Below are 25,702 nucleotides of genomic sequence, written 5' to 3'. Positions count from 1 at the left end.
AGTTCTGAGGAAGGGTCACCGGACCCGAAACGTTAACTCTGTTTTTTCCTTCACAGATGCTGCCAGACCTGCTGAGCTTCTCCAGCAACTTTGTTTTTGACACTCAATTCCCTTACTGATTAAAAATCTATCTATCTCAGCTTTGAACATACTTAATGATCCAGCTCTACAGCACACTGCCGTAAAGAATTCCACAGACTGACTTCTCATTGCTACGTTAAATGACCAACCTCTCACTCTGGTATTATGCTCACTGGTTCTAGACCCTCCATTAAGGCGAAACAACATCTCAGCATCCACCCTGTCAAGCTCCTTAAGAATCTTGAATGTTTCAGTAAGGTTACCTCTCATTCTTCTAAACTCCAATGAGCAGAGGCCTAACCTACTCAACCTCTTCTAAGAAAATCCTTCCATGCACAAATCAACCTAGTGAACCTTCGCTGGACTGCCTCCAGTGCCAGTCAGGTTATGTGGTCGGCATGGATGAGTTGGACCAAAGGGTCTGTTTCTGTGCTGTATAACTCTAAAAATGCAGCAAAGCCTTCCGAAATCCTTAGTTTTAAACACTATTTTTATCATTTCAGATCTCACTAAAAAATATGGGAAAAACTGTATTTACAGTATCTATTGGTTTCCCTTTAACTATCCTGATATCCTAACACTGTAAGACTGCACAGGAGGAAGAAAGAAGAAATAAGGAATGATCGTGATGGGAATTCATTAGCTAGGGGAACAGGCAGGTATTTCTGTGGCATCAATATGACTTCAGGTACTTGTCCTACAGACTTGAATATTATGACATTTCATGTGCTCATCCTGGTACTTTTTAAAGGTTGCGAAGCTTCACTTCTCTATTATTCTCCCAGGCAATGTAGTGGACGCACTTTAAAAATAAGGGGACTTTCATTTGGAGGACGCAATGCCTCGTGGTATTATTGCCAGTCTATTGATCCAGAAACTCAGATATTGTTCTGGGGACCTAGGTTCGAATCCCGCCAAGGCTGATGGTGGAATTTGAATTCAATCAAAAAAATCTGGATTTAAGATTCTACTGATGACCATGAAATCATTGCCGATTGTCGGAAATCTGCCATCCACACCTGGTCTGGCCTACATGTGACTCCAGATCAACAGCAATGTGGTTGACTCTCATTTGCTCTCTGAAATGGCCTAGCCAGCCGTCAGTTGTACCAACCGCAACAAAGTGTAAAAGAAATGAAACCAGGTGGATCATCGGGCATCCAACCTAGGCATCAAAAAAGACAACGGCAGAAACAGCCCTGCAAGTTATTCCTTACTAACGTCTGGAGGCTGTCTCACAGACTAGTCAAGCAGCAGCCTGACATTGTTTGTAAGGTATGATTCCATGAGTATGACTATGTCGCAGACACCACCATCACCATCCCTGGATATATCCCGTCACATTGGCAGGAGTGACCCAGCAGAGGTGGCAGCACTGTGGTATATAGCAGAGAGGGAGTTGCTATGGGGGTCCTCAACACTGACTCCAGACTCCATGAAGTCTCGAGATTTTAGGCTAAACATGGGCAAGGAAACCTCCTGCTGATTACTATGTACCGACCTCCCTCAGCTGGTGAATTAGTACTCCTCCATGTTGAACAACACTTAGAGGAAGTACTGAGGATGGCAAGGGCACAAAAAGTACTCAGGAGGGGGGATTTCAATGTCCACCACCAACAATGGCTCGGCAGCAGTATTATTGATCGAGCTGGTTGGGTCCTAAAGGACATAGCTGCTAGACTGAGACTGCGGCAGGTGGTGAGGGAACCAACAAGAGGGAAAAACATACTTGAACTCATCCTCACCAATCTGCCAGCTGCAGATGCACCCGTCCATGACAGTATCGGTAACAGCGACCACCGCACAGTACTTGTGGAGACGAAGTCTCGCCTTCACATTGAGAATAATTTCCATTGTGTTGTGTGGCATTATCACCATGCTAAATGGGACAGACTTCAAACAGATCTAGCAACTCAAGACTGGGCATCCATGAGGTGCTGTGGGCCATCAACAGCAGCAGAATTGTATTCCAGCACAATCGGTAACCTCATGGCCCGGCATATCCCCCACTCAACCATTACCGTCAAGCCAGGGGATCAATCCTGGTTCAATTGAGAGGGTAAGAGGGCATGCCAGAAGCAGCACCAGGCATACCTGAAGCACTATACGAATGCGACCAGCATAAGCAACAAGTGATTGATAGAACGAACCGACCCCACAACCAATGGATCAGATCTAAGCTCTGCAGTCCTGCCACATCCAGTCATAAATGGTGGTGGACTATTAAACGACTCACTGGAGGACGAGGCTCCACAAATATCCCCATCCTCAATGTTGGAGCAGCCCAGTACATCGGTGCAAAAGACAAGGCCGAAGCTTTTGCAGCAACCTTCAGCCAGAAGCGCCGAGTGGATGATCCACCTTGACCTCCTCCAGAGGTCCCCAGCATTACACATACCAGCCTTCAACCAATTCCATTCATTCCACGTGATATCAAGAAACGGTTGGTGACAGCGGATACTGCAAAGGCTATGGGCCCTGACAACATTCGGCAACAGTACTGAACACGTGTGCTCCAGAACCTGATGCTCCCCTAGTCAAGCTCTTCCAGTACAGTTACAAACCTGGTATTTGCTCAACAATGTGGAAAACTGCTCAGCTATGTCCTGTACATAAAAAGCAGGACAAATCAATGCCAGCCAATTACTGCCCCATCAGTCTACTCTCGATCATTAGTAAAGTGATGGAAGGTTGTCATCGACAGTGCTAAGAGTGATGCCAAGTTTGGGTTCTGCCAGGGCCACTCAGCTCCTGATCTCATTACAGCCTTGGTTCAAGCATGGACAAAAGAGCTGAATTCCAGAGGTGAGATGAGATGAGAGTGACAGCCCTTGACAAAGGCTGCAATCGACCAAGTACGGCATCAAGAAGCCCTAGCAAAACTGGACTCAATGGGAATGAGGGGGCAAACTTTCTGGTGGTTGGAGTCATACCTGACACATAAGAAGGCAGTCGTGGTTTTTGGAAGTTAGTCATCTCAGCTCCAGGGCATCTCTGCAGGAGATCCTCAGGGTAGTGTCCTAAGCCCAACCGTCTTCAGCTGTTTCATCAATGAACTTCCCTCCATCATAAGGTCAGAAGTGGGGATGTTCCCTGATGATTGCACAATGTTCAGGACCATTTGTGACTCCTCAGATACTGAATGAGTCCATGTTCAAATGCAACAAGATCTGGACAATATCTCAGGCTTGGGCTGACAAGTGGCAAGTAACATTCTCGCCTGACATATGCCAGGCTATAACCATCACCAATAAGGGACAATCTAACCCCTGCCCCTTGATATTCAATGGTGTTACCAGGTCTGAATCCTCCACTATCAATATCCTGGGGGCTATCATTGACCAGAAACTCAACTGGACTCACCACATAAACACAGTGGCTACAACAGCAGCCCAGAGGCTAGGAGTACGGTGGCAAGTATCTCATCTCCTAACAACATTCAAGAAGCTTCACACCATCCAAGACAAAGTAGCCTGCTTGATTGGCACTACATCCACAAGCATCTACTCCCTTCACCACCGACACTCAGTACACAGTGCTGCTACTGCAGAAGTTCACCAAAGATCCTCGGAGATCATTTCGAAATCCACGACCACTTTCCATCTAGCAGTTCAAGGGCAGCAGATACATAGGAACACCACCCCCTGTAAGTTCCCTTCAAAGCCACTCCCCATCCTGACCTGGAAATATATCGACGCTCCTTCACTGTCGCTTGGTCAAAATTCATGGAATTCCCTCCCTAATGGCATTGTGAGTCAACCCACAACAGGTGGACTGCAGCAACAAAAACAAAGTTGCTGGAAAAGTTCAGCAGGTCTGGCAGCATTTGTGAAAGAAAAAACAGAGTTCTGAGGAAGGGTCACCGGACCTGAAACATGAACTCTTGTTTTTTTCCTTCACAGATGTTACCAGGCCTTCTGAGCTTTCCCAGCAACTTTGTTTTTGTTCCTGATTTACAGCATCCACAGTTCTTTCGGTTTTTATTTAGGTGGATGGCAGCAGTTCAAGAATGCAGCTCAAGGGCATCTAGGGACAGGCAATAAATGCTGGCCAACCAGCCATGCCAACATTCCACAAAATGATTAAATAAAAAAAAATTCAAGTCAGAAGTGAAGAGGATTTTTTTTTTCTTTTAGAGGGTTGTGACTCTTCACTATTCTCTGGTGGAGGTAGGGTCATTGAACATTTCTAGAATAGATATATTCTCCACATAGAAGGCAGTCTATTTATTTCAATTAGGCAAGATTGCGAGGTTGTGGCTTATTAGGTCATCCCTGATCATACTGAAAAGCAGAGCAGGTTTGAAGGGCCGAAAGATCTACTCCTAAATTACATGTCTATTAGTTGGACTTAATTCGTTGGATTTAAATTCCATCATCCAATATCGGGGCATTTCAGCAGCAGTCCCACAGTATTATCCCGTGCTTCTGGATTCTTACATCATTACTACACCCCACGGCTTAGAACTCGGCCCTTGCTGTTCGTACATCAATGGCTGGCATTTAAAATATTTTTTTTTAAGATTACAATCGATAAATATTTAGGCAGTGCAGTGATGCGAGGATGAACACTGAACTGCAGGAAAACATGGATAGACTGAGCGGGAACATTTCGGGAACTGACTTGGGGAAAGTGAGAGAGATAAATAGGAATAAACAAAAAGATACGGCACTGGAGGAGCAGAAAGACCAATGAATATGGAGAAAGAGAGAGATCAGGTGAATCCTTTCCTTTCGTTGCAGAAACCTTAAGTTTACAATTTACCTTGCCCGCCCGCGACATCTTCCCGAACTAGCTGCCGTCACGTCACTTCCTATATGTGCGATCACGTGATCCTCGACGGAAGCCGTGCGGCGCCATGTTGGTAAAGGAGAGGCCCGCGGCTTACCCCGCCGAATACTACCCCTCACAAGACCCGGTCTTGACAGCCCACCCCGGAACTGAACGTTTATCCGGAATTGCTGCATTAGGAGGGGCTAGAGGCTGAGAGAGAAAGGTAAGTAAAACCAAGCGAAAACGTGAGCAGTATCTGTTCTCGGTTGTGAGACTGATAATATGAGTGGGAGTGGGGGTGGGGCTCGAGATGAGAAGAGCACGCGGAGGGGAGCAGTTGGTCAAAGAATCCCTACGTGTGAAAGTAGGTGATTGGGCCCATCGAGTCCACACTGACCCTCCCAAGAGCATCCCACCCAGACCTATCCAGGTAACCTGCATTTCCCATGCCTAACCCACCTAGATTGCACATCCCTGGATATATGGGTTAATTTAGCATGGCCAACCCACCTAACCTGCATATCTTGGGACTCTGGCAGGAGAGCAAAGCACACGGAGAAAACCCATACAGACACAGTGAGAATGTGCTAACTCCACACAGACAGTTGCCTGAGCTTGGAATCAAACCCAGGACCTTGGTGCTGTAAGGCAGCAGGGCTAATCGCTGAGCCACCTTGCCACTCTAAGAGGAGGGGTTGGGGGGAGGAGGAGGCAAAGGTGAGAGGAATGGGGAGTGGGGGTGGCGATCCATGGGAGAGAGTGGAGGGGGTCAGGAGGGAGGAAAGAGGGGCTGGAGTGGAGGGGCAAAAACAGATGGGAAGGGTCACCAGATCTGAAACATTAATTCTGATTTCTCTTCACAGATGCTGCCAGACCTGCTGACCTTTTCCAGCAATTTTTGTTTTTGTTTCTGATTTACAGCATCTGCAGAAGGGAGGTGGGGTAGAGGGTGTCAGGGGAAAGGGGGGAGGTGGGGTAGGGATTGGGGGGAAGGTGGGAAGTGGGAAGTGGGAGATGGAGATTTACAGCATCAGCAGAGCGGAGGTGGGGGTAGGGGTTGTCGGGAAAGGGGTGGGGGGATTGGGGGAAGATGGGGTAGGGTTCGGGGGAAGGGCTGGGGAAGGTGGGTCGGGGATTGGGTGGGAAGGGGCGGGGTATCGGGGGAAGGAGGGGTGGGGTATCGGGGGAAGGAGGGGCGGGGATCGCCTTGCCGCCCCCCCCCCCCCCCCCCCCCCCTCACCTGCCCCCCTCCCTCTCTCTCCCCCCGCCCCATCCCTCCCTCTCCCCCTCTCCTCCCCGCTCCCCCATCTCCCTCTCCTCCCCGCTCCCCCTGACTCCCTTTCCTTCCCCCTCGACTACCCCGCAACTACTTGGCGCAAGGTGGAAATGAAGAAATATTAATTTCTCACAGCGCCAGGAGCCTGGGTTCAATTCCAGCCCAGGATAACTGTCTGCGTGAAGTTTGCACATTCTCATGACTGCATGGATTTCCTCCCACGGTCTAAACGTGCAGGTAAGGTGGATTGGCCACAGTAAATTGTCCATAGTGGCCAGAGATGTGTAGGCCAGGTAGATTAACTATAGTAAATGCAAGGTTACCGGGACTAGGTAAGGATCTGGGTGGGATGCTCTTTAGAGAGTCGGAGCAGACTTGATGGGCCAAATGGCCTCTTTCCATACTGTGAGGATGCTATGATTTCTTATTTGTATGTTTGTCACTTATTGTTTTTCAGTTCTCAGTGATTCCTGTATAGGTTGTCTGTTTTAACGCAGGAGGCCTAAGGCATGTGCAAGCCAGGTTGTGACATCATTATGGGAAGCACTAATACCTTGTCTATAATGTGACTTGTCAATTGAAGTTTACACCAAGATGCCTCAAAACAACATCAGCGGGGAGCAAACAGCTCATGGGACCCACCAAAGCTTGCCACACAAAGCTGTGCCCGTGACTGGGATATTTGAAAAGGAAGGTGAAGCTACTATGGAGCGGAAGAAGAAAAAGAAGAAAGAGCCAAGACCAGAGTCAATTATTATCTATCGCACAGGAGGCGAGAAGATGGAAGAAGACCAGCGTGACCCAGACACCACAGCCAAGAACACAGAGGAACGGACTAACTTTCTGTGTCCTCCTAGTGTAGAAGGTACTACAGATAGATTCTAACTGCACCTGCATCCTCTGTTTTCAAGCATAGTTTGCCCGTTTGGTCTCAAATAGGCTCACATTTCCCCCCGGTAATCCTCTTGCTCTTAATATACTTATAAAATGTCTTGGGGGTTTCCTTAATCCAGTCTGCCAAAGAGATTTTGTGGCCCCTTTTTGCCGTCCTAAATTCTTTTTAAGCAAACCCGACACTCTAGACTTCTGCAGGGTTCCCTTCTTTATAATGCTGTGTACCTAACATACGCTTCCTTCTTTTTCTTTATCAGACTCTCTATCCGTTGATATCCAGTGTTCCCTGGACTTGCTGCCCTTGCCCTTCATTCTTAGAAGAACATGCTAGCCTTGAATTCTCACTATACTACTTTAAAAGGCTCACACTTTCCAAATGTAGACTCACCTACAAGTAGCTGTTCTAAGCCTGTTTGCCAGATCCTATCTAATGATATTGAAATTGGCCTTCCCAATTTAGGAACTTAATGTCTGCACTATCCTTATCCTTTTCCAAATGACTTTGAGCATCTGCACTATCCTTATGCCTTTCCATAATGACTTTGATACTTAGAGTTGTAGTCACTGTCCCCTAAAATGTTCGCCCACTGACACTTCAACTGCTTGACTGGCTTCATTCCTTAGAATTAGGATTAACCCTATTACAGGATTAGGTCTAGCACTGCCTGTCTCTAGTAGGACTTCTACATACTGGCATAAAAGTTCTCCCGGTGCACTTTAAATATTCCACCCCATCTAATGGTTTCAAACTAAGATGATCTCAGACTTCTTTTAATTCGTGCACTCATGGGATGTGGACATTGCTGGATGGCTTTTACTTGCCCCTGAGCAGGTTGTAATGGTTCTGCCTTCTTGAACTGCTGTAGCCAATATGCTGTAGGTTGACCCAAAATGCCTTTAGGGAGAAAGTTCCAGAAATTTGACCCAGCGACAGTGAAGGAACAGCAATATATTTCCAGGTCAAGATAGTGAGTGGCTTGGAGGGAAACTTGCAGGTTGTGGTGTTGCCATCTATCTGCTGCCCTTGTCACTCTAAATGGAAGTGATCGTTTGGAAGGTACTGCCTACCGCTCTTCAGTGAATTTCTGCAGTGTATCTTGTTGATAGTACACACTGCTGCTACTGACTGTCAGTGGTGGAGGGAGTGAAAGCTTTTGGACATGGTGCCAATCAAGCGGGCTGCTTTGTTCTGGGTGGTGTCAAGCTTCTTGAGTGTTGTTGGAGCTGCACCCATTCAGACAAGAAGGGAGTTTTCCATCAAACTCCTGACGAGTGCCTTGCGGATAGTGGATAGGCTTTGGGGAGTCAGGAAGTGATTTACTCACAGTTGTATTCCTAGCCTCAGACCTGTGTTTTTGTGACTGGTCAAGTTGAGTTTCTGGTCAATGGTAACCCCAAGGATGTTGAAAGTGGGGGATTCAGCGATGGTAACATTATTGAATGTCAAGGAACTGTGGTTAGCTCATCTCTCATTGGAGATGGTCATTGCCAGCATTTATGTGATCCGTCTGTTACTTGTTAGTTAACAAAGTTGAAATCCCCTATAACTATAACCCTCTTCCTCTCATGCCTCTCTAACATTTGCCTCCATATCTGTTCCTATATCTCCCTCTTTTCAGAGTCCTGGGTAATCATGCTTTTTCTTTATTTCTAACCTATACCCGAATGGCCTCATTTGTATTAATACAATGTGCCCACCTCTTTAATATCACCCTCATTATACCTGAAACTTTTATACTCTGGAATGTTGAGCTGCCAGTCCTCTCCTTCCTTCAGCCATGTCTTAGTGATTGCAACATATATTCCCATATGTTGATCAAAGCCCTAAGTTCTTCTGCCTAACCAGCCAGGCTCCTTGCATTAAAATAGATGCAGTCTAACTATCCAGTCCTCCCATGCGCCCCTATCATGGCCATGTATTCTCTGCCAGATGGACTGACCTAGTATTCCTTCTATATCTGAGCCTTGCTCCTGACTTTAAATCAACTCTGTGCCCTAACCCCCTCCCAAATTAGTTTAAAATCTTTTCTACAGGAGCAGCACCAGGCATACCTAAAGATGAGGTATCAACCTGGTGAAGCCACCAAACAGGACTACTTGCACGGCAAACGGTGAAAGCAGCAAGTGATAGACAGAGCTAATCGATCCCACAACCAACGGATCAGATCTAAGCTCTGCAGTCCTGCCACATCCAGTCGTGGATGGTGGTGGACAATTAAACAACTCACTGGAGGAGGAGGCTCCACAAATATCCCCATCCTCAATGATGGAAGAGCCCAGCACATCAGTGCAAAAGGTAAGGCTGAAGTATTCGCAGCAATCTTCAGCCAGAGGTGCCAAGTGGATGATCCATCTCAGTCTCCTCCAGTGGTCCCCAGCATTACAGATACCAGTCTTCAGCTAATTCGATTCACTCCACGTAATATCAAGAAACAGTTGGAAACACTGGATACTGCAAAGGCTACCGGACCTGACAACATTCCGGCAACAGTCCTGAAGACTTGTGCTCCAGAACCTGCCGCTGCCCTAGCCAAGCTGTTCCAGTACATTTACAACACTGGTATCTACCCGACAATGTGGAAAATTGCCCAAGTATTTCCTGTACACAAAAAGCAGGACAAATCCAACCCGGCCAATTATCGCCCCATCAGTCTCCTCTCAATCATCAGTAAAGTGATGGAAGGTGTCGTCAACAGTGCTATCAAGCAGCACCTGCTCAGCGACGCCCAGTTTGGGTTCCGCCAAGGCCACTCAGCTCCTGATCTCTTTACAGCCTTGGTTCAAACATGGACAAAAGAGCTGAATTCCAGAGGTGAGGTGAGAGTGACAGCCCTTGATATCAAGGCTGCATTCGACCGAGTGTGGCATCAAGGAGCCCTAGCAAAACTGGAATCAATGGATATCAGGGGGCAAACACTCCGGTGGTTGGAGCCATACCTGACGCGTAGGAAGATGTGGAAGGTCAATCATCCCAACTCCAGGAAATCTCTGCAGGAGTTCCTCAGGGTAGTGTCCTAGGCCCAACCATCTTTAGCTGCTTCATCAATGACTTCCCTCCATCATAAAGTCAGAAGTGGGGATGTTCACCCATGATTGCACTATGTTCAGCACCATTCGTGACTCCTCAGACACTGAAGCTGTCCATGTTCACATGCAACAAGATCTGGACAATATCCAGGCTTGGGCTGACCATTGGCAAGTGACATTCGCGCCACACAAATGCCATGCTATGACCATCACCAATAAGAGACAATGTAACCACCACCCCTTGACATTCAATGGTGTTACCATCACTGAATCCCCCACTATCAACATCCTGGGGGTTACCATTGACCAGAAACTCAACTGGACTCCCCACATTAACAGAGTGGCTACAAAAGCTGGCCCGAAGCTAGGAATACTGCAGCAAGTAACTCACCTCCTGACTCCTCATAGCCTGTCCACCATCTACAAGGCACAAGTCAGGAGTGTGATGAAATACTCCCCATTTGCCTGAATGAGAGCAGCCCCAACAAGACTCAAGAAGCTTGACACCATCCAGGACAAAGCAGCCTGCTTGATTGGCACTATATCGACAAGCATTCACTCCCTCCACCATCGACGCTCAGTAGCAGCAGGGTGTACTATCTTCATGGTGCACTGCAGAAATTCATCAAAGATCCTCAGACAGCACCTTCCAAACCCACAACCACTTCCATCTAGAAGGACAAGGGCAGCAGATATAAGGGAACACCATCAACTCCAAGTTCCCATCCAAGTCACTCACCATCCTGACTTGGAAGTATATCGCCACTCCTTCACTGTTGCTGTGTCAAAAACCTGGAATTCCCTCCCTCATAACATTGTGGGTGAACCCACAGCAGGAGGAATGCAGCGGTTCAAGTAGGCAGCTCACCACCACCTTCTCGAGGGCAACTAGGGATGGGCAAGAAATGCTGGCCAGCCAGCGATGCCCACATCCCACAAATGAATAATAAAAAAAAATAGCAAACATCTCAACAAGGATATTGGACTTTTACCAGTTCAGGTGCAACCTGCCCATCTTGTATGGGTCCCACCTGCCGCAAAAACTTCCCAAATGATCCATCAACCCAAAGCCCCCTCTCTTCTACCATCCTTTTAGCCATGTGCTCATCTGACTTATCTTCCTATTCCAATACTCAGTCGGGCATAGCGCTAGAAGCAATCTGGGGATTGCATTCTTCATTGTCTTCCTCTTTAAGCTACGACTGCTTCTCTGAATTCCTGTTGCAGAAGCTTTTATTTTCAACCCATGTCATTGGTACAGACATATGCTATGACTACTGGCTGTTCACTCGCCCATTTCAGACTGCCTTGCAACCACATGCCTGACCCTGGCACCAGGAGGCAACGTACCATTTAAGAGCCTTGTTTTTGGACAGAGAACCGCCTATTAGTTTTCATTTGGAGTCATGTTTCCTGCCAGCCCTGAACAGTCAAAGAGTTGTACAGCATGGAAACAGACTCTTTGGTCCAACTCATCCATGCTGACCAGGTATCCTAAATTAATCTAGTCCCATTTGCCACCATTTGGCCGATATCCCTCTCAACCCTTTTTATTAATGTACGCATCCAGATGCCTTTTAAATGTTGTAATTGTACCAGCCTCCTCCACTTCGTGTGGCAGCTTATTCCATGCATGCACCACTCTCTGTATGAAAAAGTTTCCCCTCAGGTCCCTTTTAAATCTTTCCTCTCTCACCTTAAACCTATGCTCTCTAGTTTTGGACTCCCCTACCCTGGAAAAATGACCTTGGCTATTCACTCTATCCATGTACCTCATGATTTTATAAATCTCTATAAGGTCACTCTTCAGTCTCCAACGTTCGAGGGGAAAAACTGCTCAACTGGAGCACAGAACCTCAGAATGAAGAATACTGGAGGACCTGGAGAGAGAGCAGGAATTTGGGAATTAAATATTATAAAGTTGAAAAAGCTTAAAAAAATCATGGGCTGAATGGTCATGGAATAATCCAGTGTTGCTGTTTCTGATGGGCCCTTCTCTCGTAATATTCTGAGTCGTGTTATATAATGTCACTGAAGAAGGGATGTTGTGCAAAATGTCAGCTTGCATGTGATCACTGCCTGAGTCTCAAATGAAATGTGAAGAAACTATTTATATTTCAGCTTGATAAAATCTTCTATTGTTTGTGAGATAGGTGGCTGGAGCGTACCTACTGACAGCAGATATGTGACACTAACTGGCACAATCACCCGTGGCAAGAAGAAGGGGCAGATGGTGGACATCCACGTAACGTTAACTGAGAAAGAACTCCAGGAACTAGCGAAGTCAAAGGAGCCCCTACAACCTGAAGAAAAAGGCACAAAAAAAGCATGTGATGTAGGGCTGTATCGGGGTCCTCATGTTGTCATATGGAGCCTACTGTGTGCTCCAGTGGTCTTTGTGTTGTCCTTTGTCATGTCCTTTTATTATGGGACCATCACCTGGTATAACATTTTCTTGGTTTACAATGAGGAACGTTCCTTCTGGCATAAGATTACAATTTGCCCCTTTCTGATTATTTTTTACCCACTGCTAATTGTAGCAATGTCTGTGTCCCTTGCTGTGTACACAACCGTGACACAGATATCCTGGTCATTTGGTGAGTGGTGGCAAGCAGTGCGAGACTTGGAGAAAGGTTTCTGTGGCTGGTTGTCTGGGAAACTTGGTCTAGAGGATTGTTCCCCGTACAGCATTGTGGAGCTGCTGGACTCGGACAATGTTTCAGGTAGTCTGTCCAGTAAGGCTGCACCAGCAGGGGAGCAGACATCTGCTGTCTAGAGAATGCTGATCCAGAGAGGGGGAACCTGACTGTAGAAACTGCTTAGGACTTTGCACTCAACCACTTTTTTGTTTCTTTTCATTCACTCTGCCCTTGTAATGTTGTTTGACTGTGTAGTACTCAGAGGCACGTAACTAACATCTACTTTTAGGAAGAAATTTGAGCTACTTAGATCAAGGTGCATATCCATTTAAGACTCATATCTCAGCCGATTCGTGGGAAGCTTGTTTGCTTTTCATCAATTCCCACTATTACTCAGTTTCTGACGCTAGAACACCCCAGTGTGAACTATCACACTCTTTCCTCGCTTAAGGGTCTGACCCTCCTCTGCTGCAAGCAGTTGCAAATAATGATTTCAGGTCAAATGGGGAAGAATTACTATTTAACTTATTTATTTATTTTAATGTCTGAAGGTGCTGGCCTGTGCCATAACAAGCTGGGTACTTGCTGCGAAAATGTTAGTATTTTTGTAAATGGAGCAGCTTATTTGCAGATGCTGGAAAGCCTTAAAGGTTGACGGGAAATGAGCATGGTTTACTACAGTATTTTTTTTTTTTAAATGAGCTGTGACTATACTGCTAAGTAACTGCCCATGTTAATTATAGTTCAACCATAACTATAGGCCTAATTGAAGAGAAATCATGACTGCTGGGATATAGTTTTATTTTATGGTTAAATCAACAGGACAGAGCTAAAGGGGATGTAACTCTATTAGTCATAGATTATTTACAAACATACTGTAAATAATACCAATTCAACCATAGACTTTAATATTTCAGGGGATCTTAAGGCCTTGACACACCATTTAATGTTTAAAAAATTAATCTGAAGTTTATCACATTCATAACACTAGATAATCAATAACAGAACAAAGCTAATTTATATCATTTCAGTAGAATCTTCGATCTTACATCATTAAAGCTATAACTGAGCTTAATTTGATAATGCAACTGAACACCATTCCATGTTCAAGCTGTATATCATCCAGATTGAACCAGGTTAACTTTCCTATGCTTCAAGTTTGAGCCTTGCATTAAGCATACCACTTGGTGGTCATGAGTATGTGACTCCTCAATTGGTACAAAATTGTGGAGGGAACAATTTGTTTATCTCCTACAGTGCTCTGGTTCCATGTCCAGTTTGGCTACAGCAGGTTGTCACATTTAGTCATTCCTGCATCTTAATTAACTGCTCTCTTTTGACTTTAAAGCCAGTAATACGTCCTTATGTCTGTACTGAGTTGTCTGATTTTATATTGCTGTCAATGCTCCAAAGAAAACAATTCCAGTCTAGTCAAATCTTTCTTCTTGAATAAAGCCCTCTAGCCCAGAAAACATCTTGATAAGTCTCCTCTACACCCTCTCCAATGCAACTGCATACCTCAGATAGCATAGGTCAGAAGTGACATGATACCAGGTTATAGTCCAACAGGTTTATTTGAAATCACAAGCTTTCAGAGCGCTGCTCCTTCGTCAGGTGAAGTGCTACAATAGCGTGGATTCTAGAACTGTGTACAATTCTCTAGCTGCAGCTAAATCAAAGTTTTATTCAGTTCCAGCATCACTTCCCTGCTCTTAAACTCTATGCCTGGGCTAATAAAGGCAAGTATCTCATGCCTTCTTAACTACTTTATCCACTAGTCCCACTAGCTTAAAAGGCCCGTGAACATGCACACCAAGGTCCCTTTGATATTCGGTGCTTCTCAAGGTCCTGTCGTTCATAACATAATCCCTTGCCTCATTTGTCCTGCCCAGCTGCTTTGATTCACACTAGTCAGGGTTGAATTCGATTTGCCACTGATCAGCCCATGTGACCAGCCAGTCCCTATCCCTCTGTAATCTAAGGGTACCGACCTCACTATTTACCACCCCAGCATTTATTGCATCTTTTGTTAAATGACTTGTGGCTGAGTCCAGTACTTTTAAAATGCTAGCTGCATGAAAATTAGTAACAAAGGATATGGGGAGTATTTTTTATACGTTCATAGGATGTGGGTATCATTGACTAGGCTAATATTTATTTGACATCCCTCACCATCTCCTATCCATCACCATCAACAGCTGCTGTCCTTGTGTCGGGGTACTGGTAGTGGTGATATCATTAGAAGCCAACTTGGCATGTGGCTTGAAAGATAATTTGCAGGTGGTAGTTTTCAGTTGTCTTATCCTTCTAAGTAGTACATGTTGGGTTTGGAAACTGCTGTCAAAAGAGCTGTTATGTGTTGTTGCAGTATATCTTGGGTAGATTGTACATACTGCTGCCATTGTGAATTGGTGGTAGAGAAAATAAGTTATTGAGGCTGCCAACCAAGCAGGCTGCTTTGGCCTGGATGGTGTCAAGCTTCCTGAGTGTAGTAGCTGCACTCATGCAGCAAGCAGGGAGTATTCCATCACGCTTCTGACTTATGCCATGTAGGTGGCTTTGAGGAGTCAAAAAGTTAAGTTACTGCAGAATTTCTAGCCTCTGATCTACTCTTTTAGCTACAGTAGTTATTTGATCCAGTTCGGTTTCTGGTCAATCTGGTGGCTCAGTGATTAGCACTTCTGACCAGCAGTGCCAGGGACCTGCGTTCAATTCTACCCTCAGGTGACTGTCTGTGGAGTTTGTGCATTCTTTGTATCTGCGTGGGTTTCCTCTGGGTGCTCCGGTTTCTTCCCACAGTCCAAAGATGTGCAGGTTAGGTTGATTGGCCATGCTAAATTGCCCATAGTGTTAGGGATGTGTTAGACCATGGGTTGGGATAGGTTAAAGGGATTGATCTGGGCAGGATGCTGGTTGGAGGATCAGTGTGGACTCAGTGGGGCGAATGGCTGTTGGGATTCTACGAGATGCTCGTAGAAGAGGTTTCAGCAATAGTAATCCCTTCATTGAATGTGAAGGAAAATGGTTAGATTCTTTCTTGTCCAAACTCGTAATCATCTGATTTCTGTGTGGCATGAACATGAGCCAATTTCCACATTGCTGGCTAGATGCCACTGTTGTAGCTCTCTGGAACAGCTTGGTTATGGGTAGGGCTAATTCTGATGCATAAGTCTTCAGTATTATTGTTGAAATGTTGCCAGGGCCATAGCCTTTGCAGTTGCTAGTCTTCAGTCAGTTCAGTTTGCCCTTCATGATACCACAAAATAGCTGAATACACTCATGAGATGAAGATGGATCATCCACCCACGAAATCTGGCTGAAGTTGGTTGCAAATGCTTCAATCTTACAATTCTACTTAAATAAAATCCCCACAGAGCAGACGAGACTCTCTGAAGAGCATCCCACCCACACTAAGCCCCCTATCCCCATAACCCATCAATTGCCATGGCTAATCCACTTAGCTTCAACATCCCTAGATGCTCCAATTTACAATGGTCAATCTCCCCAACCTGTACATCTTTTGGACTGTGGGAGGAAACTGGAGCACCAAGGTGGAAACCCAAACAGACACAGGAAGAACATGCAAACTCCACATAGACATTAACCCAAGGCTGGGATTGAACCTGGGTCCCGGGAACTGTGAAGTAATTGCTAACCAGTGAGCCACCATCCCGCTCCTGCTTATGTGCAAGTAGTCCTGCGTTGTAGCTTCACCAGCTGACTTCTCACTTTAGGTATGTTATATTCCTGCACTATTTAATAAATCAGGATTTATCATCTGGCTTGATGACAGTGAAAAACTGGGGAATTTGTGGGGTCATGCAGTGGAGAACAAATCTATTGCTCCTTCAAGGATGCTCAATTTGCGGTTGTTGGATCTGTTTAAATCTGTCCTAGTTAGCAAGGTGCTAGTGCTACACAACATGTTGGAGGGCATCTGCAATGTTGGGGGCAGGATTTCATCCCCACAAGGACTATGTGGTGATCACTCCTATCAATGCTGTCAAAGGCAAGGGGAGATGATGGCCTCGTGGTATTATTGCTGGACTGTTAATCCAGAGACCCAGTTAATGTTCTGGGGACCCGGGTTCGAATCCTGCTGTGGCAGATGGTGGAATTTGAATTAAATAAATATCTGGAATTAAGAATCTAATGATGACTGTGAATCCATTGTCAATTGTTGGGAAAAACCCCTCCAGTTCACTAATGTCCTTTAGGGAAGGAAACTGCCATCCTTGCCTGGTCTGCCCTACATGTGACTCCCAGACCCACAGCAATGTGGTTGACTCTGAACTGCTCTCTGGGCAATGAGGGATGGGCAATAAATGTTGCCTGGCCAGCAACGCCCCTCATCCTGTGAATGAATAAAGAAAAAAAAACTATGCAAGGCGGATTGATGAGAATGAGGTCAAGTAAAATTCTGTCATCACTTGTTGCAGACCCAGTCTAGTAGCTCTGCCCATTAGAACTCATAACAATAAAGGAGTATTTAGATGTATACTTGTGATGTGAAGGCATACAACACAATGGGACAAGTGCTGAAAAATGTGATTAGAATAGTTAGGTGATGCAGATTCAATAGACCGAAGGGCCTTTATCTGTTTTGTAGACCTCTGACTCTATTACTCTATTGTTTTAAGTATAGAACTTCCAAGTTAACTGCCCTTCGGAATTTTTTTATAGTTCTTTGCTAGTGTTAACTTCTTTTATTACAATCCTGACTAACGGAAACAATTGAATAATGTTTATTTTACAACTCATCATGACTTTAAAGAACTCTGCCATGACACCTCTTGGCATACCCTCCCCCTTCCAATAACTTGTCAATTACTTCATAATTTGATAATTTGAACTCTTCATCCCTAGCAACATCTTAGTTGACCTAAGCACCTCATTTTACCAATGCTTCCAATGTTGACACGCTCAAAGCGACACCCAGAACTGCAACTTCAGCATAAATAAGATCTTGTGCATGCTTAAAAGTTATATCTTTGTATTTCCTTTTACAGTCTTGAGTATTTTTAGTTTCTCTTGTATATCACCATGAGAAGGAATCAGTACTTTTCTTCATCAGTATTTATTTCCTTATTACTTCCAGAATGTACTGGGACTGCACCTATCAACTATCTACCTTCCTGCTTAACCAACTTGTGCTCTTGTTTTGCACAATTGTCAAAGATAGCTGTACCCTTCAATTTTATGTCACGTGCAAATTTTAATATTGTTTATATGGTTACTTAATAAATGAAATTCAGTAGTTCAACTAGCACGTGTTCTCTCCAGATGCTCAATAATTTAATCTTGTGATAGAATGAAGAACAGGAACAGCAACAGCTGTACAATAAATCAAAATTTGCTTTTAAATATGTTGTCAGATTGCTAGGCCTTCAGGCACAATTTTCCTTTCACTTGACTTTTGGAGAAATGTAGTTACAGAATTTTCTGTTATTTCACCAAGCTTCTAAGCCTATTAATTGGGAACCATTGTGATTAAATTATTCTTATACTGTCAACATGATTGACTTCCAAATCACTAATTTAGATTGTAAAGAGCTGAGGTCCCAGCACTGACACAATTCACTGTCTTCCAACTTGAAAATTCCCAGTTTATGCCTACTGTCTGCTTCTTGTCCATTAACTAATCCACAATCCATGGAGTGCCCCACATTCCATGCATTCTATCCTGTGTTATTACCTTTGTTTGCCTTATTGAAATCTAGGTGTACTACATTTACAAATCCCTCTTCAACTACCTTTCTAGTTGCAGCCTCAAATAAGCATTATTACCCCAGTGCTAATCACCAGCTTGTATTCCCCCCCCCACCCAATTCACTTCCAAAGTATTTCTATCCAGATAGTCATCCAATGCCCTCTTGAATGCTTCCATTTAACCTGTCTCCACCAGATTTTCAAGCAATGCATTCTATACCCTAACAACTTGCTATATGCAAAAGGTTTTTCTGAATCAGTCTTGCTTCATTTACTCATCAGTTTATATCTATGCCTTCTTGTTCTTTTTCCTTTTATGAGTGGGATCAGTTTTTCTACGCTGCAGCCCATTCATGATTTTGAAAACTTCCGTCAAATCTATGCTCATCCTACTAAGGAGAACAGTGCAAACTTATTCAATCTAACATAGGAACAGGAATAAGCCCTTGAGCCTGTTCTACCATTCAGTGAGATCACGGCTGAACTGTGGCCTAAGTCAACATATCTATCTGTGGCCCATATCCCTTAATATCTTTGCTTAATAAAAGAAATAAAATTAATAACTGATCTACCATCTGTGTGTAAAAGTGCTTCTTAATATCTTTCCTAAACAGTCTGGCTCTAATTCCAGACTTTGCCCCTTTTTCTAAAATCCTCAAACAGTGGAAGTAATTTATCTTTAATGACCCTGTCTTTTCCTGTGTCTATCTCGAAGACATCAATTAAATCACTGCTTAACCTACTAAATTCTAGAAAAACAGGCCTAATTTTATAATCTCAGATGTAACCCCTGAAGAACAAAGAACAATACAGCACAGGAAGAGGCCCTTTGGCCCTCCATTCCCTTCTTATTCATGTATTTGTCCAGGTGCTTCCACCATCACCTCTGGCAGCATGTACCAGGCACTTACCATCCTTTCTGTGAAAAACCTGCCTTGCAAATCTCTTTTAAGCTTCACACCTCACACCTTGAACCTGTGTCTCCTAGTAATTGATCCCTCCACCCTGGGGAAAATAGCCTAATTGTTTCCACACTATCCATGCCATTCACAATCTCACCCTTCAACCACCTGCGTTCCAGTGAAAACAAACCCAGTCTATCCAAACTTTTGTCACAGCTAAAATCGCCCATACTAAGCAACATCCCGGTAAACCTTTTCAGTACGCTTTCCAAAACATCTGTAACCTTCTGGTAGTGAGGTGACCAGAATTGTATGCAATATTCCAAGTGTGGCCTAACTAAATTTCTGTAAAGCTGCAGCAAACTTGTCTATCTTTATACTCAATGCCCCTTCCAATGAAGGCAAGCATACCATAGGCCTTTTTTACTACCTTATCTACCTGCACTGCCACCTTCAGTGATCTGTGGACCTGCACAACTAGATTCCTCTGCATATCAATACTCCGAAGGCTTCTGCCATTCACTGTATAATTTCCACTATACTTGCCATTCCAAAATACATCACCTCACATTTGTTCACATTAAACTACATCTGCCACTTGTCTGCCCATGTCTCCAATTGATCTGTATCCTGCTGTCTCCTCTGAAATCCTCCTCACTATCCACACCTCCACCAATCTTTTTATCAATCACAAGCTTACTAATTAGACCAGCTACGTTTTCCTCCAAATCATTTATGTAGATCACAAACACCATTAGTCTCAGCACTGATCCCTGCGGAACACCACTATTCATAAATATCCATTCTGAAAAGCATCCCTCCACCACTACCCTCTGTCTCCTATGATTAAGCCAGTTCTGTATCCATCTTGCCAGCTCATCCTGATGCCATGTGACTTCACCTTTTGTACCAGTTTGCCATGCGGGACCTTGTCAGAGGCTTTACTGAAGTCCTTGTAGACAACATCAACAGCTTTTCCCTCATCAATCATCTTTGTCACCTCCTTAAAAAACTTGATCAAGTTTGTGAGGCACAACCTAGCCTGCACAAAGCCATGCTGTCTATTGCTAATGTGTCCATTTGCTTCCAAAGATAAAAAGGTGTAGAGCTGGATGAACACAGCAGGCCAAGCAGCATCAGAGGAGCAGGAAGGCCCTTCTTCAGAAAATCCCTAACCCTAACCCTATCGCTTCCAAAGATACATAGATCTTGTCCCTGAGAATCTTTCCCAACAATTTCCCTACTGTCAACATGAGGCTCACAGGCCTGTAATTTCCTGGATTATCCAAGTTACCCTCCTTAAACAAAGAACAAACAAAGAACAAACAAAGAACAAAGAAAATTACAGCACAGGAACAGGCCTTTCAGCCCTCCAAGCCTGTGCCGATCCAGATCCTCTATCTAAACCTGTCACCTATTTTCCAAGGATCTGTATCCTTCTGCTCCCTGCCCATTCATGTATCTGTCTAGATACATCTTAAATGACGCTATCGTGCCCACCTCTACCACCTCCGCTGGCAACGTGTTCCAGGCACCCACCACCCTCTGCGTACAGAACTTTCCACGCATATCTCCCTTAAACTTTTCCCCTGTCCCCTTGAATCGTGACCCCTGGTAATTGAGTCCCCCACTCTGGGAAAAAGCTTCTTGCTATCCGCCTTGTCAAGACCTCATGATTTTGTAGACATCAATCAGGTCCCCCCTCAACCTCTGTCTTTCTAATGTAAATAATCCTAATCTACTCAACCTCTCTTCATGCCAGTGCCCTCCATACCAGGCAACATCCTGGTGAACTCCTCTGCACCCTCTCCAAAGCATTACGCATCCTTTTGGTAATGTGGCGACCAGAACTGTACGCAGTATTCCAAATGTGGCCGAACCAAAGTCCTATGCAACTGTAACATGACCTGCCAACTCTTGTACTCAATACCCCGTCCGATGAATGAAAGCATGCTGTATGCCTTCTTGACCACTCTATTGACCTGCGTTGCCACCTTCAGGGTACAATGGACCTGAACACCCAGATTTCTCTGTGCATCAATTTTCCCCAGGGCTTTTCCATGTAGTTCGCTCTTGAATTGGATCTTCCAAAATGCATCACCTCGCATTTGCCTGGATTGAACTCCATCTGCCATTTCTCTGCCCAACTCTCCAATCTATCTATATTCTGCTGCATTCTCCGACAGTCCCCTTCACTATCTGCTACTCCACCAATCTTAGTGTCATCTGCAAACTTGCTAATCAGACCATCTCTACCTTCCTCCAGGTCATTTATGTATATCACAAACAACAGTGGTCCCAACACGGATCCCTGTGGAACACCGTTGGTCACAGTTCTCCATTTTGAGAAACTCCCTTCCACTACAACTCTCTGTCTCCTGTTGCCCAGCCAGTTCTCTATCCATCTAGTTAGTACACACTGGACCCCATGCGACTTCACTTTCTCCATCAGCCTACCATGGGGAACCTTATCAAACGCCTTACTGAGGTCCATGTATATGACATCTACAGCCCTTCCCTCATCTATCAACTTTGTCACTTCCTCAAAGAATTCCATCAAGTTGGTAAGACACGACCTTCCCTGCACAAAATCATGCTGCCTATCACTAATAAGCCCATTTTCTTCCAAATGTAAATAGATCCTATCCCTCAGTATCTTCTCCAGCAGCTTCCCCACCACTGACATCAGGCTCACCGGTCTATAATTACCTGGACTAACCTTGCTATCCTTCTTAAACAAGGGGACATAATTAGCAATTCTCCAGTCCTCCAGGACCTCACCCGTGCTCAAGGATGCTGCAAAAATATCTGTTAAGGCCCCAGCTATTTCCTGTCTCACTTCCCTCAGTAACCTGGGATAGATCCCATTCGGACCTGGGGACTTGTCCAGCCTAATGCCTTTTAGAATACCCAACACTTCCCCCCTCCTTATGCTGACTTGACCTAGAGTAATCAAACATCTATCCTTGACCTCAACATCCATCATGTCCCTCTCCTCGGTGAATACCGACACAAAGTACTCATTAAGAATCTCACTCATTTTCTCTGACTCCTTGCATAGCTTCCCTCCTTTGTCCTTGAGTGGGCCAACCCTTTCTCTAGTTACCCTGTTGCTCCTTACACACAATAAAAGGCTTTGGGATTTTCCTTAACCCTGTTTGCTAAAGATATTTCATGACCCCTTTTAGCCTTCTTAATTCCTCGTTTCAGATTGGTCCTACTTTCCTGATATTCTTCCAAAGCTTCGTCTGTTTTCAGTCACCAAGACCTTATGCATGCTTCCTTTTTCCTCTTTACTAGTCTCACAATTTCATCTGTCATCCATGGTTCCCTAATCTTGCCCTTTCTATCCCTCATTTTCACAGGGACATGTCTGTCCTGCACTCTAATCAACCTCTCTTTAAAAGCCTCCCACATATCAAATGTGGATTTACCCTCAAACAGCTGCTCCCAATCCACCTTCCCCAGCTTCTGCCAAATTTTGCTACAGTTGGCCTTCCCCCAATTCAGCACTCTTTCTTTAGGACTACTCTCGTCTTTGTCCATGAGTATTCTAAAACTTATGGAATTGTGATCACTATTCCCAAAGTAATCCCCTACTGAAACTTTAACCACTTGGCCGGGCTCATTCTCCAACACCAGGTCCAGTATGGCCCCTTCCCTAGTTGGACTATTTACATACTGCTCTCGAAAATCCTCCTGGATGCCCCTTACAAATTCTGCTTCATCTAAACCCCTAACACTAAGTGAATCCCTGTCAATGTTAGGAAAATTAAAATCTCCCATCACCACCACCCTGTTGCTCCTACATCTTTCCATAATCTGTCTACATATTTGTACCTCTATCTCACGCTCGCTGTTGGGAGGCCTGTAGTACAGCCCCAACATTGTTACCGCACCCTTCCTATTTCTGAGCTCTGCCCATATTGCCTCACTGCTCGAGTCCTCCATAGTGCCCTCCTTCAGCACAGCTGTGATATCCTCTTTGACCAGTAATGCAACTCCTCCACTCCTTTTACCTCCCTCTCTATCCTGCCTGAAGCATCTATATCCTGGGATATTTAGTTGCCAATCTTGCCCTTCCCTCAACCAAGCCTCAGTAAGCGCAATAACGTCATACTCCCAGGTACTAATCCAAGCCCTAAGTTCATCTGCCTTACCTACTACACTTCTCACTTTTAAACAAATACACCTCAGACCACCTGCCCCTTTGCGTTCATCATCTGCTCTCTGCCTACTCTTCCCCTTAGTCACACTGACTTCATTATCTAGTTCCTTACAGGCTTTAGTTACTACCAACTTACTGTCCACTAACCTCTTCATTTGGTTCCCATCCCTCTGCCACATTAGTTTAAACCCTCCCCAACAGCATTAGCAAAAGCAGCCCCTAGGACATTGGTTCCAGTCCTGCCCAGGTGTAGACCGTCTGATTTGTAATAGTCCCACCTCCCGCAGAACTGGTCCCAATGTCCCAAAAATCTGAACCCCTCCCTCCTGCACCATCTCTCAAGCCACTCATTTATCCTGCCTATTCTTTCATTTCTAATCTGACTGGCACGTGGCACTGGTAGCAATCCTGAGATTACTACCTCTGAGGTTCTACTTTTTAACTTGACTGCTAACTCCCTAAATTCTGCTTGTAGGACCTCATCCCATTTTTTACCTGTATCCTTGGTGCCTATATGCACCACGACAGCTGGCTGTTCACCCCTGCCCCTTCAGAATGTCCTGCAGTCGATCTGAGACAATCCTGACCCATGCACTTGGGAGGCAACATACCATTCGGGAGGCTCGTTTATGACCACAGAACTGCCTATCTACTCCCCTTACAACCGAATCCCCTATGACTATAGCCCTTCCACTCTTATTCCTGCCTTTCTGTACAGCAGAGCCAGCCACGGTGCCGTGAACCTGGCTACTGCTGCCTTCCCCTGGTGAGCCTTCTCCCCCAACAGTATACAAAACGGTATACCTGTTTTGGAGGGAGATGACTGCAGGGGACACCTGCACTGCCTTCCTGCTTTTTCTCTGCCTTTTGGTCGCTCATTCCCTTTCTCCCTCAGCAATCCCAATCTGCAGTGGGACCAATTTGCTGAACGTACACCCACCCATGTTTCACTCTTTTTTAGCCCCTCTGTTTCTCGCACTCTGTTTCAGCCCCTCTGTTTCTCGCACTCTGTTTCAGCCCCTCTGTTTTTCGCACTCTGTTTCTCGCACTCTGTTTCAGCCCCTTTGCTTCACCCCCTCTGTTTCGGCCCCTCTGTTTCAGCCCTTCTGTTTCTCGCACACAGTTTCTCACACTTTCTTGCTCTGTTTCTCGCTCTCAGTTTCAGCCCCTCTGTTTCAGCCCCCCTGTTTCCCGCACTCTGTTTCAGCCCCTCTGTTCCTCTCACTCTGTTTCTCGCACTCTGTTTCAGCCCCTTTTTTTCAGCCCCTCTATTTCCCGCACTCTGTTTCAGGCCCTCTGTTTCAGCCCCTCTGTTTCTCGCTCTCTGTTTCAGCCCCTCTGCTTCATGCAGTCTACTTCAGCCCCTCTGCTTCAGTCCCTCTGTTTCTCGCACTCTGATTCGCACTCTGACACGCACTGTGTTTCAGCCCCTCTGTTTCAGCAACTCTGCTTCAGCAACTCTGTTTCTGCAACTGTGTTTCTGCAACTGTGTTTCTGCAATTCTGTTTCACGTGCTCTGTTACTTGCAGTCTGTTTCCCGCACTTTGTTTCAGCACCTCTGTTTCTCGAACTCTGTTTCACGCACTCTGTTTCACGCACCCTGTTTCTCGCAGTCTGTTTCTCGCAGTTTGTTTCAGCCCCTCTGTGTCTTGCACCCTGTTTCAGCCCCTTTGCTTCATGCACTCTGTTTCAGCCCCTCTGTGTCTCGCACACTGTTTCTCGCACTCTGTTTCTCTGACTCTGTTTCTCACCCTCGGTTTCAGCAGCTCGGTTTCAGCCGCTCTGTTTCAGCCCCTCTGTTTCAGCCCCTCTGTTTCAGCACCTCTGTGTCAGCCCCTTTGTTTCAACCACTCTGTTTCTGGCACTCTGTTTCTCACACTCTGGTTCTCGCACACTGGTTCTCGCACTCTGTTTCAGCCCCTCTGTTTCAGTCCCTCTGTTTCAGCCCCTTTGCTTCACGCACTGTGTTTCAGACCCTCTGTTTCAGCCCCTCTATTTCCCGCACTCTGTTTCAGACCCTCTGTTTCAGCCCCCCTGTTTCTCGCTGTCTGTTTCTCGCTCTCTGATTCAGCCCCTCTGCTTCATGCACTCTGCTTCAGCCCCTCTGCTTCAGCCCCTTTGCTTCACGCACTGTGTTTCAGCCCCTCTGTTTCAGCCCCTCTATTTCCTGCACTCTGCTTCAGCCGCTCTGTTTCAGCCCCTCTATTTCCCGCACTCTGTTTCAGACCCTCTG

General features: G+C 45.4%; 1 protein-coding gene and 1 long non-coding RNA gene across 4 annotated transcripts in view; one reads left to right on the top strand and one right to left on the bottom strand.

Moving 5' to 3' along the window:
• LOC125483506 overlaps positions 1 to 4,954 on the bottom strand; it is a 23,057-nt gene extending 18,103 nt beyond the window's left edge. Inside the window, exon 1 of the long non-coding RNA XR_007262468.1 lies at positions 4,846 to 4,954. This is a non-coding gene — a long non-coding RNA (uncharacterized LOC125483506). The remainder of the gene's footprint in view (positions 1 to 4,845) is intronic.
• tmem169b (transmembrane protein 169b) lies at positions 4,942 to 17,967 on the top strand. Of its 3 annotated transcripts, none has more exons than XM_020533637.2 (3): positions 4,942 to 5,077; positions 6,628 to 6,995; positions 12,205 to 17,967. In XM_020533637.2, the coding sequence occupies exons 2-3, from the start codon at positions 6,725 to 6,727 to the stop codon at positions 12,825 to 12,827; spliced, it is 894 nt and encodes a 297-aa protein (XP_020389226.1). In that variant the 5' UTR covers positions 4,942 to 5,077; positions 6,628 to 6,724; the 3' UTR covers positions 12,828 to 17,967. The 3 variants fall into 3 exon arrangements, with proteins under 3 accessions (XP_020389226.1, XP_048455032.1, XP_020389227.1); XM_048599075.1 differs by having other exon boundaries at positions 6,609 to 6,995; XM_020533638.2 differs by having other exon boundaries at positions 6,588 to 6,995.
• The last annotated feature ends 7,735 nt before the right edge of the window (positions 17,968 to 25,702 follow it).

The sequence above is a fragment of the Rhincodon typus genome, chromosome 7 (assembly GCF_021869965.1).
Source record: "Rhincodon typus isolate 14 chromosome 7, sRhiTyp1.1, whole genome shotgun sequence".
Classification (NCBI taxonomy): domain Eukaryota; kingdom Metazoa; phylum Chordata; class Chondrichthyes; order Orectolobiformes; family Rhincodontidae; genus Rhincodon; species Rhincodon typus.
This window is presented reverse-complemented; position numbering and strand designations above follow the sequence as displayed.